General features: G+C 33.8%; 1 protein-coding gene across 2 annotated transcripts; it reads right to left on the reverse strand.

The window, feature by feature from the left end:
* Positions 1–7,434: 7,434 nt before the first annotated feature.
* Positions 7,435–16,151, reverse strand: LOC126690558 (protein MID1-COMPLEMENTING ACTIVITY 1). 2 transcript variants are annotated; one of them, XM_050385752.1, is made up of 9 exons: positions 15,787–16,151; positions 15,636–15,691; positions 14,630–15,055; positions 13,174–13,562; positions 12,785–12,894; positions 11,550–11,621; positions 9,446–9,552; positions 8,776–8,869; positions 7,435–7,955 (listed from the first exon to the last, which is right to left on the reverse strand). In XM_050385752.1, exons 3-9 carry the CDS (start codon positions 15,035–15,037, stop codon positions 7,909–7,911), a joined length of 1,227 nt encoding a protein of 408 aa, XP_050241709.1. In that variant the 5' UTR covers positions 15,038–15,055; positions 15,636–15,691; positions 15,787–16,151; the 3' UTR covers positions 7,435–7,908. The 2 variants fall into 2 exon arrangements, with proteins under 2 accessions (XP_050241709.1, XP_050241708.1); XM_050385751.1 differs by lacking the exon at positions 7,435–7,955 and adding an exon at positions 8,182–8,447 and having other exon boundaries at positions 15,787–16,149.
* Between the last annotated feature and the right edge of the window lie 251 nt (positions 16,152–16,402).

Raw genomic sequence — 16,402 nt, forward strand, 5'->3', positions numbered from 1 at the left:
ACCTGTTCATAAATTGAATTGAACACATCGCAACCCAATCTCACGTGAATCAACTAGATTAAGTAAAAAGAATACTTACCTTATATCAGCTACAACCCAGAAATCTTCTCCTAAAATTATCCACTGTCAGACTTGTTCCCAGCACACAAGTCTCATATGTACACATATGCTCACTTGAAACTGAGTAATTTCCACTCGAAGAAGACATCGCTTATCAACTTCCTGTGAATTAAAGCTACCATCAAAACTTGAAACCCCAACCCGCATAAAGCAAAAATGTCGTACTTGGTGATGATTTATCTTCGAATATTCAATGCCTCAAGACAACCCAAAGTTAGAACCTTACCCTCACATGAAAGCACGATCAGAAAAATCAAAACCCCAACTCAATACAAGGGATTTTCATGTTTCTAGGGCTCGTGAGGAAAAGATTCAATGGTTCGTGTTTTTGATTCGTGTTATGTTCTGATTTTGAATAAAAAGGTGTTTTTCTGACGTCTGAGAGTGAGGTGGGTAACGGATTGAAGTTCAAGTGGATAAAGTGTAAAGTTTTAAACCACGGGTAGGTAAAGTGAAAACGGGCCATACCACAGGTGGGTTTACTGTAATTATCCCATTTTTTTAATATTTTTGAAATGTTCAAAATTTGTCCCAAAACTAAAATAATGATTAGATGGTTCAAAAATATTAAAATGGGTTATATTTTGCTTCAATTTTTTTTTTAAAAGCGACATTTCTAAGTAATTAACACTTAAGAACTTAGAAAAAGGTTTGATTTGGTTGATCTCTTAAAAATTAAATATTATCTCTTAGCCCCATATTGTTAGATCTATTAATTTTTTTTTTTTTTTTTAAGGAATCTCATTTAAACTTTAGTGAAAGAGATATATGGGGTTTTTATATATAGTAACGGGTATGTTATAAGTGTACCTCACTTTGGTATATCATAGATTGAAATAGAGGGCTAACAATTTGGGATAAAAAAAACCTATAAAAAAATTGGGATAAAAGAGAGGGGCATGACTTAAGTTTAGTACTGCACTGCATTTGATTCGATTTGATGTGGACACATGTCCAAAATTTGTCACGTATCCATATCGTGTTGGATCCAATGCACAGGAACATTGGACCCCAACCTTACCCCATAGGTTGTATGTGGTTTTGCTTTTATTTCTTGTCACATGTGAGTTAAGGTTTCATTAAAAATAAAAATGATTAATGTGTGTGATAGTAGCATGATAACAAAAGATGATGCTATGCGGTGCATCAATTGATCTCAATATTACTCTTCACCACAAAATAGATAATTAAAGATAAAAGTGACAAATATGCCTCCATAACGACCTAACTCATTTTAGTAACTCTTAACCATAATCCTATATTTGAATGAAGGAAGAGAGGATAGGAGATTGTAAAGGATGGAGTGACACTATGATACTCTTTTGTTTTTCCTTCCCTCATTCTCTACCAATCTCCTTCCATACAAAGCATGTTCCAAAATTCTTCATATTTTGAAACCAAATACCTTTAAATTATAGGCAATAGGGCTATAGGATTGGATCAATTGCATTTTCAATTAGTACGCCGATAATCTAATATCTTTCAGCACAAGGTGTTAGTCCTTACGACATGAGGAGATTCGTCAATCTGTAATTGCTCATATTTGTTGACACCTTATTTTGCAACCCGTATTTAACTTCACATGGAGGGTAAAAGGGTAATTTCATATTGAAAATATGCATCTTGATTCTAGTAATTAGATCCTTAATCTCATTTCACCAAAATGATCTTGATGTTGTAACGATCAAATCGACTAGTCATGAGCCCTAATCGGACCATTAGATTAAAAGTTATCATCAAATCAAGTTTTAATGGCTGAGATGCACTATCACAAATTGAGTCTGACTATATGTGATTATGAACAATTGATTCCAATTGGTTATAAGTATAATCAATTTGAAATCGATGATGTGTCATAATTTGATTGGTTAGGACTACATTTTATGGTAGGGTTGCACACACCTAATTAATTAGATAGTTAAATATTAATTATTCAATGAGTAATTTGTACAATTATCTTTTAATTAGAGTAAATTTGGAACCAATTAAGTCTGAAATGGGAGTGATTGGAGCCATTTAATGTTAATTGGGAGCTAATTTGGGACCTATTAATGTTAATTGTGCTGAAACCATTTTCTAACAAATAACCTCTGTTCACCATTTCATCGATACCTCTCAGAATATTTTGAATCTGTGAATGAGGTTAATTTGCCCAGAAACTAGACATCTGGGGCTTCAATTTGAGCACAAGAATGAGACAATTCCGAACTTTGCTTGCTCTTCACTCTCATCAATCTTCACATTTAATGTACCAGATTTCCCCAAAAGCTAAAATGAGGTCTAGGTTCATAATTCTTTGTCAACCCTCATTAAATGGCCTTCCATTCATATTTCCTCCACCACTACTATATACACCTCCCCTCTCTTTCATTCCAAAGCACACAAAAAAAACTCCTCTCTTCTCTTCTCTTGAGTTCTAGTGAAACTGAGTAGTCTTGTCATATCTTGGTCTTCTTGAGGTATTGAGTGAGACTCACTCTCCCTCTCCTAGATCTTCTTTTCCTCCACCCTTAGGACCTCCATCAAAAGTCCCCTCCTCCACCATATGAATCTTGCATGAAGGTATAATCCCCTTCCCTAACTGTTTGTTTATGTTGTCATGATTAGAATTTAAGATTAAAGCATGATAATTCCCTTGAATATGTTTGAATGTTCTTAATTGTTCTTATGTATTCTTCACATGTTCTTGGTTGTTCATCACATGTTCATGCATATCACTAGATTTAATCTTAGATCCACATCAAAAATATGAAAAACATGTTTGTTTAATAATTCTTTCAAATCCTTGAATCTAGGTTATCACCATCCACACACATTCACTAGAATTTATTTTTTCAATCCTTAATAAATTGAATTAGGGTTTATCACATGCACACACATTAAATTCAACATGTAAATTGATTGATAACATATTGGATGATGTGATATGAATGTTGACCACCATAGTCTAGAAGACCGGTTTCACCGGGTAAGGTGCCTAACATCTTCCCACCTTGTAACATAACCTCCGAGCTTAAATCAAGGGTTAGTAGATCAAATGTTTATCCATGTAATTTTCGATTTTTAGATTGTAACTAGGAAACAAAGTCATGTACTTTATTTTAGATTGTATCTAGGACCAAAACCATGTAATTTTCCTATAATCGATGTAAATTCAATTTCAAATTAATAAAATAAGAAAATTTTCAATTATAGTTTTCTTATTTTTCCAATAATTAAATAAGTGGCGACTTCATTGTAAAACCTTTAATCTAAAGGGAAAAATATAACTAGTCGAACCTCCATTTTGAGAGGCAATAACACGACTCCACCCATTCACATGGGTTTGGCCCAACATCCTATAAAAACGGGCCGGGGGTGCGGTCTCTCACAATATTAAGGGTAATACTTCCCCCAGGCGCGCCTAAAGTCTTATGATGATCCCTTTCAAAACCCTAAGTTAGGTTAGACTCAAAAGTTCAAAATTTGCTCTAAAAATAAAATAATGAGTAAGTTGACCAAAAATATTAAAACGTGTTATATATTGATTGATCTCGTAAAATTAAATGATATGTGGTTTTGCTTTTTTTGTCTATCTCTAGTCACGAGCGAGTTAAGGTTTCTTTTCTTAAACATAATTTCAAGTGATGTGTGTTATAATAATAACAGATAATAACCAAAGATTTGGGGAGAGTTTTAACCTATAACATCCACTCCTGATGATAGCTCTTTATTATCAAACTAAGACACCAATTGGTTTTTGGTATAGACGGGAATTGAACTCTAAATCTTTTATTCAACCATTAAAAATTTTACTAGTTAAGTTAAACATTACTCTTCACTTGAAATAGACGGTTGATGACAAAACCTACAAATGCACCTCCATAATGGCTTTACTATTTTTAGTAACTCTTAATTGTAACCACATGTCTGGTTGGGGGAAGAAAGGAAACAAGATAGGTCATGGGAGGTGAGAGGGTAGCATAACAAGTATTCTCTCTCTCACCAAATTCTAAATTTCGTTATACTTTTGATTTTATTATAATAAAAAAATAATGCTAAGTTGAAATTTTAATCTCAATTATTATATTTGATGATGCACAGAAAATGAATGAGCCAAAGGGGTTAGTTAGGTCTTTAAGGCCATGTTTGGTTCAATAATTTTCATCACTTAATTTCCATCACTCAATTTCCGTCACTCATTACTCATCACTCAAAATACCCTACCTGTTTGGCACCATCACTCACTTGTCATCACTCAATATTTTTCACACTGTTTGTGGGTCCCATACCTGTTACTCGGTGCAGTTTTTTTTTTTTTTTTTTTTTTTTCCAGTATCACCGAACCCAGTGAAAAAAAAAAAAAAAACAGATCAAAAGGAAGAAGAAGAAGCTACCTAGTGTGAAAGGAAAAAGAAAAAAAGAAAATGAAGAAACGCAACCTAGTGAAAAAAGAAAAAAAAAAAGATGGTCAAAAGTTTCGGCTAAAATCTGACAGTGGGTCCCTCCATGTAGTGTTATTCACGGAAATGCCATTGAGTTATGAGTTATGGAAACTGAAAACAGCCAAAATGTGTTTTCAGCTAAAAATCAGAAAATTGAGTGATGGAAACAAAGTTATGGTGGTACTAAACGGACTTCTAGATATGAGTCACACCATTTTTGAGTTATAAGTTATAGAAACAGAGATATGAGTTATGGAAATTGATGAACCAAACACCCCCTAAGTAGCATGCCTTTGCCTCAAGGTCTGCAACTTACTGAAGGTCTTTACCCCCTCTTGCATAAGAAAATAAACAAAGAAGCAATTCCCAAGTTCACTTTAAACAAACCATTGAACCAGCCCCTGACGTAGTAATTTAAAAAAAAAAGAAGAAAAAAAAAATCCCATTTTGAACAAAGTAATCTGACATCATCATAAGAAAAAAAAAAAAAAAAAAAAAAAAAAAAAAAAAAAAAAAAAAAAAAAAAAAAAAAGAGAGGACCAAACTAAACAATTTTACAAAAAAAAAACATATCCTACTTTAAATAACAATCTACTACTAGATAGTCTAGATTGGCTTACACTAGAAAAAGACCATATCATTTAGGGTGAGTTTGGTTCAGCTTTTTAAGAGTTGGCTTTTTTCTAAAAAGTGGAGTTTTCAAAAAGTGCATAATGAAAAAGTGATTTTTCAAAAAACTGAGTGTTTGGTAAAAACTGTTAAAAAGTGCTTTTTGAAAAAGCTGAGTGTTTAACTGGCATTTATAAAAGTGGTGGTTTGAGTGGTAAATTACTAAAAAGGACAATGTAAATATAAAGGAGTTTTTTTCATACTTAAATCAACTACTTCATCATACTTAAAAATCAATTTTTCTCTTTCTAAAAAAATTATTTTTTTCTCACCAATTTTATCTAATAATAACCTACCACGTAAGATTTATTGTGGATGTATTGTGAAAATATTGTGATAAAAATTGATACTGATTTTAATTTTAACGTACTATTAAAATTATTTTTTTCTCTTTCTAAAAAAATTATTTTTTCCTCACCAATATTAGCTAATAATAACCTATCACTTAAAATTTATTGTGAAAGTATTGTGAAAATATTGTGATAAAAATTCATATTGATTTTAATTTTAACGTACTATTAAAATTATTTTTTTCTCTTTCTAAAAAAATTATTTTTTTCTCACCAATATTAGCTAATAATAACCTATCACTTAAGATTTATTGTAAAAAAATAGTGAAAATCTTGTAATAACATTTCCTTTTTTTTTTTTTTCTTTTTTTTTCTCCTCCACACACGTACCCTTACCCTTTTCTTTTTTATCATTCTTTCCTCCTCTGTTTATTCTTCCAAACTCCAGAACGCTCCAAGCTCTCCTTCTTCCTCTTTTTTGTTTTTTTTTTTAATTTTTTTTCCCTGCCGTCGTTTACAACATCCACGAATTCGCTATTTGACGGTCGTTTACGTTTCTTTGCGGCGGTGGTTGTGGAGGTGGCGGTGGCCGTGGTGGAGTCGCGAGTGGTTGTTGGCATTTGAAGGGTCGCTCCGACGGAGATGGCGATGGCGGGGACTGTTTCGGTGCCGGTCGCTTTGATAATTGCGTTCCCGGCGTGTTCTAAGAGCCACCGGAACTCATCCGTCCTCTTGGAGATCTTCTCCACCGAAACTCATCCACCGCAAGATGGGTACAAACTCCATTTGAAAGATTTTGCTATATTCTTTTTTTTTTTTTTTTTTTTTTTTGCATTTTGAGGAATCCTAATTTGCAAGGGATTGATTTTTTTTTTTTTCCTTAGCTGATTTGGGAATTTGTTATAGATTTTTTTGTGTTTGGATTTGGGAATTTATTGGGAGAGCAGAGAGATGATTTGGGAATTTGTTATAGATTTTTTTGTGTTTGGATTTGGAAATTTGTTGGGAGAGCAGAGAGATGAGATGAGAACTGATGATTTATCAAGGATAATTTGGTAATTTTTGGAAGAGCCCAACGGATCAAAATCAAAATGCGCATAAGTTTTTGTTTATGAACCTCCAGAGCTCTATAAACTCAAACGCGCGTTTCTTCACAAATATAAAACGCAACTTTTTCCAAAAAGTTGCGTTTTATACTTACCAAACACTATTTTCGAGCTGGCTTTTTTGAAAACGCGCGTTTTGGACTGAAAATGCTAAAACAAACGGACACTTAGTAAATCTATCACACATTTCGACCACTGCTCAAGACACCTTTTTCCCCTCACTCAAATTTTTTTATTTTTCTCAATGCAACTAAACTGTGAATCCCATATTTTATACAAAATATTTAATGTCCTTGTATACTACTAAAATCCTAAAGCCTCCACTATTTTTTTTTTCCCCTCTTCTACCTCTTACTTTTTCATAGTTTCAAAGTTTAGATTTTTGCTAAAAACCTAAATTTTAAATATTTAGAAGAATAACCACCACACACCCTTGGTGCGATAGTCACTCCACAAGTATAAATGCTTGTGGGGTGTGAGGGGACAAGAGCCGGAGTTCAAATCTCCAAGGGGGAGTTTCACACATACACTTAGATTAAATTAAAATAGAAATTCTGTCTTGTATCAAAAGAATACTTAGAAGAATAGTGAAAGAAATGTTAAACGATTGTTGGGTTTCAACGATCAATGTTGTAAAAAATTGATTAAACGATTGTTGGGTTTCAACGATCAATGTTGTAAAAAATTAATTACACAATTGAATTTAAGATCAAAAGATGAATGATTACTTGGCCACATATATCAAGAAACACTACTGATAATAAAAAACATCGATCTCAAAATATGAAAAAAATATATATATGGAGGGCTGTTGAGTAAACTAAATTAGCTATTACTAAATAAATTATAGCTTACGTTTTTATTAGATTTTGTATGACAATTACAGATATTTACAATTGTTTATTTATTTTATTATAAATTTCTTTTTCTTTTCTTTTTTAATGCTACCCCCCTTGAACTGAAACACTGGCTCTGGGCAAGGCTTTTGCAACCTTGTGCCATGCAATCATCTCCAGGATTTGGATCCACTAATCTCCGGTGTCTTCACATGATCCGGGCAAATGTTTTTTACCAAGGATACCAACCCAAAAGTAACCCTCTGTTTTCATGAGGGCTCTGAAGATGAACAAAGTATGCATCTAGCCCAACTAAACACTACAACGCTAGGTTTGTGAGTATTTCACATGGCGATATTCAAGCATATGACACAAGTCATCATGTAGCTGAAGTCTCTGAAGAAGGAAACCTTCATAAACTTTCGCCCCATGCTTCCATCATGCTGTGTATTTCCCCACTTGTTCATATACAAGTTATGTAGAATAGATCAGCACATTGGTGTGGACGTACTGAAATGAATATATGAAGAATGAACAACGAGGAATAAACTATACATGTACAAGCAGTATAATGAATTCTATTCTGTTCACCAGTGGCAAGGTGGTCCTCCTCTTACCCCAGTTAAAAGTGTCACTGAACAATAGCTTTTGGCAACCCATAATATATGGATCCCATCAAAATCCTTCAGGCAATGGTTATTGGCACGATCGTACAAAATTATCATACAAGATTAGATAAAAGCAACTCAAACAACACTAAAAATTAGTCTATAAGATACACAATATGCTGAATTTAAAAGACAGGGACAGCTAATTTACATATGGGTAAATTTATGGCAGAAATACCAATACAAATTCCTGTAACACTTGCAACTAACTGTTGCCCCTATATATGGCTGCCAAGGTATATAAATTTTAAAACCACTGAACAACGCTTCCATTCTATCACTTAGGATTCCATGTATTGAGAGGGTGGAGGGCTTATTTTTGTCTTCTCAGGACCTGCAAGTTGTTTTTATATCAAATATTTTGCATAAAGCTCTGATCAGCCAGCACCTAAGTAATATAAGGAAGCCCAACCAAATAGATTATTCTGACTTGAAAACTAATCCACCAAAATAAATTTATTTTAAAAGAAAACAAGGTAAATTTTTCCGAGACACATAATGCAACATAGTTGATCATTCTCAAACTCTTTTTAAGACTTAAAGAGTCACCTAGACACTTTTTTTTTTCCTCTCAATATTCTGGGATTATAGCACTAAGTTTATATATCAGAGAACTGTATCATTCCAAAAGATTAAGCTAAAGCTCAAAGCTTAAGACATACCATAAACCCCACGGATCTCGACTTCTCGCCATTCTTGGACAAGTGCACAGCAGCAACACATTAAATGTGAGAGGAAATCATCAACAAAGCCTCCCTACCAAAGAAAGGGGTAATGAGGAGAGCACAGTTTGGAGAAATCACAATACAAGAGAACAAGACTAGTTGTTAACAGTAAAATTATATATCTTGCACCCAACTTATCCATGCACAAACACATTTTCTAATGTGAATTTTTCTTACAAACTGACAATATCAGGTCCATTTTATGTATTGCAATAGAGGTATAGACATAAGTATATTAATATATCTGGCCCGCAACTCCCAACCCTCCGACAAAAGAGATATGGGAGAAAATGATATTGAATATTACCAAGTTAGTCTTACATGGATGTGTTTCATCTTACCCTATAAATCTACACATCAAATGGTTCCCAACAATTTAACCGAACCTTTATTTTAAAACTATTTATAATAAGGTTAGCACTGCCAGAGGTATATTTCACGAAAATTATCTATCATTATCAATTTTCAACGAAGGTAACAGCATTAGAGCCTTATTCTTAAACAAAATGCAGGAAACTAGAAGGTGAGGGTTATCCAAGCGGGTTAATGTGTCAAATTCATGTTGTACTACAAGAAAAGATACCAATCATGTAGTGAGAGAGAGTACCGTGATGTTCAACATCTTACGAAGCTTTCTTCTGATGTAGCAAGTATAGCAACAGCATGACAATACCAATGAATATGCCATTAATTCGTTACAGGATTCTGCTGGAGCTGAAGATCATAGAACCAACATTTTCTGGGTAAGCTTCCAAACAATACAAAATCCAAGTGTAAAATCTCAACATAGAAGTCTAGCAACTGAACTCGATAGATTTAGAAGTGAGGAAAATATTTGAAACATTGAGTAGTCATAGCCTGAACATATTCAGCTACTGAAACAATCGACTCATTTCTTGATTATGTAATTCCACAAACCAATATATACATATGGAATACAAATCCTCCGTCTCACTTTATACTCAATCAATCACAACTTGACATGCATTCTTTTTACTTTTTTAATAAAATAACCAAAGTTTTAAAATGGGAAAAAAAAATCAGGCACATGACATACCAAAATTAGTGAAGCATAAAGTGGAACACAAAAGGTGGAATAGAAGATTTGTATTCATAATTTCATATAAGTGGCCTCGCTGTTGCTAGTTTAGTTAAGTGTAAGGTCACAAATTTACAACTGATTAACAACAGGATATCATACAGTAGGCCTACTCCAGTGCTAGGAAACACAACTCAGCCAATTCACTAAAATCCATACTAAACAACCAGGTTTACAAACAATCAACATTGTTATAAAAGATTTACCTCATTGTTCTAGACCAAATCTATAATCCATAATCTATGCAAAATCGAAGATGTTTGACTTTTGGTTGACCTTATGTAATTGTACCACATAAGCTTTTGAGGCCTTACAAGTTTTTCACATTATTTTTCTAATATATATTTTTAAATTGGGTTAAAATTCTATTACGATTCTCTATAAAACCTCCTATATTTAAACTCTCCATTAGATTCTTGCCACATCAAATAGATCAATTTAAACTAATTAGAACGTATCATCTTTTTGGACAAAACAACTTAGAACTAAACAAATTTTGACTAAATTACATTTTACCTTCTCTAATGTTAATTATAAATTTATAATTAAATTTGATATGTTCTTTTCTACAAATTCTTTGATTTGACTTTTTATTTTCTAATACCTATTAATTAAACATATATCGTGTATAAATACTTGTAATTTAGGCTTTTGAGTTATGATACCATATGCGGACATTTATTCATGTCATACTCCAATTTTGAAATTATTTGAAGAAATCAAATCTAAATTGACATCTCACCAATTGCAATGGTTGCCATTAAAATTAAGGTATCAGTTAGGTATTGTTTTTCATATTTAATGGTATATCATATTGTCTTATGAATTTGTTATGTATGATGTGGAAAAAAAAAAAAAAAACTCAACAAAGTACGCAATTTCCTATATTTACTTCCCATTTTCTGCTAGTATGTGTAAGCCTTAAAACAGCTTTTTTTTTTCTTCTTATATTTCCACACAAGTGAAAGCTTACATGTTTTCATGTCATCATTAGAGTATATATTTTTAATTTAGTTTTTACAGTTCCAAATAGTACTAAACTACCTTACTTTAAACTAATTAGACGTTATTGTCTTTTTGTATAAAGCATCTCAACTCTAAATAATTTCAAATTAATTAGGTTTAGTATTCTGCAAACAAATTCTAATTAAATTAGGTAATTTTCGTTATACAAATATTTAATATGACATTTTAGCTATTAATACTTATTAATTAAACATTTATTATATATAAATATTTTTGTCCAACTTTGTGGTGCAACTAGTGGTCTTCAATTCTGAAAGAGAAGAAAACTGTATCCTCCACAGGGCATTTGAAATACTCAATATGATGCAAAGTGCCTTTCATGGCCACAGTAAAGTAACAGGCTAATAGCCCAATTATGATTTCATAATCCATCCAAACATCCATGCTGGACAAGGAAAAAAAGGCAAATTTTTCCAACCAGAAGACTAAAACTAAATCCTACTAAAATTTCCTAACTTATTGAGACCTCATGTTACTCAATTTGCTAAAAGTTTACATTATTAAAGTAAGAATTTACAGAAACATTAAAACGCGTAGAAGCTAGATAAGATTTTATTAGGAAATTTGTAAAAGTTAGCTAACTTACAGATGTGCCTGTTATTTGCTACAGTAGCAATCTTTGAAAATGTCCCACAAGGAAAGAAGAATGTCTTGATACCTGCAAAATGACTTTTACATTTAGAACACAAGCAAACTTTGGGCAAAGGCAGTTCAGTAAAGGGTCACGCAAAAATTTAGTATGATGAGATGGTCTCACCATTTCTACCAAAAGGAATGGTGCAGAGTAATGCTATGCTACGGACACAACAATTTTCACAATAATTGAGTTTGCCAGCCTTTATTAGTTCTCATTTGGACCCACCTCTAACATTACTTTTTTACGTACTAATAACAACTTACCACCTCAATAGTTGTGAAATCTATTGTGTCTCTAGACTTATTGTAGGATGAGTCACCCTCTCCATGACCATATTATTCACTCTTATCATTTAAAAAGAATAGGGAAAAAAACTCAGTTATCATAACTGTCACTCTCTAATCTGGTTAAGAGCTTGGATAAAACTAATATTTTGGAGTACTAAAATTGTTGCATCAACATGCTCATCCTGTGAGCCAAGCCCCTAAGCATATTTCCAAAGCAACCCCATGTAGCAACCACTTATAGCGGAGCATTCAACATTTACTACCCCACCCCACTTACACAAAAAACCGGACTGTATTTAAATCTTTGTTAATCAAAAGTCAAAACAGAGCAAGACAAATTTGATCTGAATTACAAAAGAACTTACAACTGAGATCCACCTAGACCTAGTCAAGAATGAATGCAGCTTGTGTGCCAGTTGGTATTCACAAGAAAGGAAAATGTAGAAAAGGATATTGTAATCAAACAAGATCAGAAAGCAGTATTTTAGGTTATTTTTGCACATTTGAACATAACTAGAATCATAAGTTAAGTGGAAAAGGAAGACACATCCAAAAAATGATGTTAAATATATTTACAGAAATGTTAGTTAAAAATTCTTCAGACACAGCTTCAGAGTTCTTTCATGTCATATGGAAGGCAATTATAACAGGTAACAAGGGGGTTTGTCTTCATTTTTGTATGAAGGGAAATGATTTAACGGGTGAAGGATAACTGGGAGACATTCTACTATAAAATATGTGAGAGTGAAGCAGAAATGGGCAATTTAGAACCGATCATCCATACTAAGTACATGGTTTGATAAAAATAAAAATTTATAATAGTTACACAAACAAAAACAAACTTGAGATTTTGCTACTATCTAATAGACATGATTTTAACAGGATGAGAGGACATACACAGGCAAGGTTCTGAACAACAACCGAGTAGATCAGTATGCCATTCTTCATGTCGGAATGAGCCTCTAGTCGACAGCAGATCATGTCCGGATGAAACAGAAGATGTGTTTCTGCACAGATAAATATGGCATCATAAAGCATGAACAAGATATTTTTTGGAAGTCTATTCTAGCTTGAAAACATAATATTAGAGATGGTAAAACCAGAATTCCAGTGTGCAAAATCTGGTCAGGGGGGATTTTCAGTGTTCCTGGATTTACAAGCATGTAGCTTGAGGTTGGCATCACTATTGAAATCTTTAGCTACACTGATATGGCATTGGAACTAACAATTTCCTTGATTGTGACCGCATTCAACTTCATATGCTATAAAATCATAAGAAAACTAACCTTGAAGTTGTACGATTATCACTTCTTTTATGATAGCCTTCATCAGATGAATTCCCCTTGTCATCACTGGCATCTGAATAATTCCGCTCCACTTTCTTCTCTGGAACAGTAGCAGCAACTTCTGTTACTTCTAATAAATGTTGAATTACTTCACATTGACTCACATCCAAGTTAGCTTGTGAGCGTTGTAGTTCAAGCTGAAGCTTTTCACTTTCCTTTTGAAGTGCCACATTAAAAGGCAAGTTTGGATAGGAACAAGAAAGAGTTTTCTTCAACACCATAGCATCATGCTGTGATGGTGATGGTTTCAGGATCACAGTCTGCACCTTTCTGTCCTCTTCATCCAATGTGTATTCTCGTTGATCCCTTTCAATATCTTCTAGTCTCTCCTGTGGATTTGGGAGAAATATGTATAAACCTAATTGAGCTATATTATTTATACTGACATATTAATTAAATTTGTCAAACTACACATAAATATAGAACAGTGAGCAGTTCCGATCCAGTTAGAGGCAAAGCAAGAGTAAATTGAGTTGCATGAACTAGACCAAAAAAATATATGTAATTGCAGCTGAAACATGAAAATGCATGAGACTTTAGCATGACCATGTATGGTTAGAAAATTTATCAAGGCGTAGGGGATCCAAAAAGGTGGTCAGTGACTCATTGAGATTATTTATTGCTCCAGTTTTTTACTCATAACCCATTGCTTCAATTCCAATTATAGAACCATTTTTCAAGCCAAAACAAAGCAACAAAAACCAACCCTTTAGAGGAAGGATGTAAGGCCAATTAGTATTTCATAATTAGAGTTTCAAACCCTTTTTTACTTGGTGTATCACCTTATACCAAGCCACATGATTCAGCTGCCTACACCTAGATCTTACACTCGTCAGCACTCCTGAATAAAGAACCAGGGATCAAGTCTGTATGCCAGCCTTTTGAAATTCATTCAGTTAAAAGCACAAATTTAGTACTCCAAATATGTCTGCCACTGGCAATCAAGGTTTCGTGGCCCAATCTGAACAATTATACCCATCATCAGCAAGCACAATAACATGTATTGAAGAGGCATATTCCAAACAACTAATTCTTCCATTAGGAAGCTTAAGTGCCTGACGGACCTGACCTAATCGCCCACGATTTAGCCATCTTTGTTGCTTCAACAAATGATTCTCTTACTAAAGGGTAAATTGTATGAAGAGAGAAAAAAAAAAAAAACCTGAACTATCGCTCGAGTTATAGCGTGCTCCCTGCACTTAAATACTGAGCAATCAACCCCCTAACTTTATTCAAAATTCCAAATAACCCTATACTGTTATAATTGAAGATATTTAGTGTCATAGGAATTTTCAATAATGAGTGTTTAGCGGTTTAGATGAAATTCAAATAGCTTGATAGTGAAATTAACAAAGCAAAAACAAAAGAAATAAGGACAAAAACAAAGAACCAATACCCTGACTCTAGCATTGTCCACAAGAGTGATCAATGGAACAAGCTTCAAGTATCTGTCAATCTCATTCTGAGCCTTCCTGAATTGGTACACAATGTTCCACCCCATTGCCAACAAATACAGATAGCTCCGGTCCTGGCAACTGTTGACCAAAACATAGGACCTTCTAAGAGCATCCTCTAGCTGCTCCAAAGGCTCGCGCGTCTCCGGGTACTTCTTCAGCTCCGAGATCCTCAGCTGTTCAAGCAAATTCCCAATCAGCTTCAAATGCAGTGCAAATTGCCTGCAATTCTTCTTGTGCATTCGCGCCGTGTTCGCGGCTTTCACAATCATGGAAATGAGCTTCCCGGCATCAAGGCCCGAGAGTTGGACCACCGTCGCAACCTCCCCAAGTGCTTCCCACGTAGCCATCTTCTCCTCTCAACCAACCTAAATTTCATTCTTACATCAGCTCACAACACAATATTTTTCACAAATCCAAGCCCAAAAAAACCATAACAAGACAAAAATTGTGGTATTATATATACTAGTAATCTTGACTGAAAATACGTTAAGATTTTTTTGGTGAAATTCAGAGATCTTTTAGTTTTTTTTTTTTAAGCCAAGGTCTCAAACTTAGAGAGAAATTGAATGTATTGCAACAGGTTCCTTCGTTTGCATTGCCAAACTGAATGAAGAGCTCATTCTGCAGATGAATTCAACGGCAATTTGTAGAGAAACAAAAAATAAATAAATAAATTAACGATTTTTTTTGGTTTGAAGCTGGATCTTCATAGAGATGGCATTGTTGTTCAAGATCTTCAACGCTCAGAGCTCAGAACAGACTGCAGCAAAATCAGATAACGAATATTCTGAAGATTGTCCGTCACTCTTCTTGACCAACTTTTCAACGAACAAAAAAAAAAAAGATAAAAAAGCAAAAGAGGAAAAATATGATTGAAAATAAATATCTATAATTATAAAATCAAAACTATTTTTTAAAAATAAATAACTCTCTTAATGCACGTACAGCTTCTGAAAATAAGAGTCTTCACTCGCCGTAGACTCAACTTTTGGCTTGAACACCTGTGGAGCACTCAAAGCTTCAGAACCACAATGTAGAAATAGTAAAAAAAAAAAAATTAAAAAAAAAAACTGTAAATGCACATTAACTTTCTCACCTGCCGCGAAAAACTTTTTATTTTTTGTCTGGTTCGGTTGTGGCTAGTGTGTGTGTGAGTGGTGGTTTCTGAGTGGAATGTTATAATGAATGGAAGGTGAAAAAGAAACGTCAAAATCCGTGAGGAGAAGAGGAGAAAGAGCATCGAATTCTGAGATTAACAGGCATTGCTTTGCGCACACGAATTTCTTCTGCTTCGTGTGGAGTTTTTGGACGAACTTGAGAAGAGAGAACTCTCTCAATCAATCCCCTACCTTACTCTCTTTTTCTCTCAACCTCTTATCGCTCACAGTTTCGGTGTCGTTTGTCCGTGATGCGTTGTTTGCACATCTTTCTTTCTCTCTTCTCTCTCTGTGTCTGCACACACAGACAAGCATGGATTTAGTGCGGGCCACTGGTGCAAGTACTTGAAACCCCATTATGCGTTGATGAAATTACGAAGGTGTCCCCGTTCTTCACGGAGTGTAAAAAAGGTGGAATACGGATAGGAAAAAGGAAGGGAACATTTTTTATTTTTTATTATTAGTATTATTTTTTCATACCTCAAACGGGTTGTTGACTCATAGTCATCGTTTCAACGGAAGCTTTTTGCTCTAAATAGTACGATTTAAAGCTCC

Source organism: Quercus robur, chromosome 6 (assembly GCF_932294415.1).
Source record: "Quercus robur chromosome 6, dhQueRobu3.1, whole genome shotgun sequence".
Taxonomy (NCBI): Eukaryota; Viridiplantae; Streptophyta; class Magnoliopsida; order Fagales; family Fagaceae; genus Quercus; species Quercus robur.

Excerpts from the sequence above, each read along its gene's own strand:
- LOC126690558 (XM_050385751.1), bottom strand. The coding sequence starts at position 15,037 with ATGGCTACGTGGGAAGCACTTGGGGAGGTTGCGACGGTGGTCCAACTC. Across the intron at positions 9,553-11,549 it reads AGCAAATAACAGGCACATCT|CTCCAGCAGAATCCTGTAAC; the intron begins GTAAGTTAGCTA and ends TATGATCTTCAG. Across the intron at positions 8,870-9,445 it reads GTAAGATGTTGAACATCACG|GGAGGCTTTGTTGATGATTT; the intron begins GTACTCTCTCTC and ends TTTCTTTGGTAG.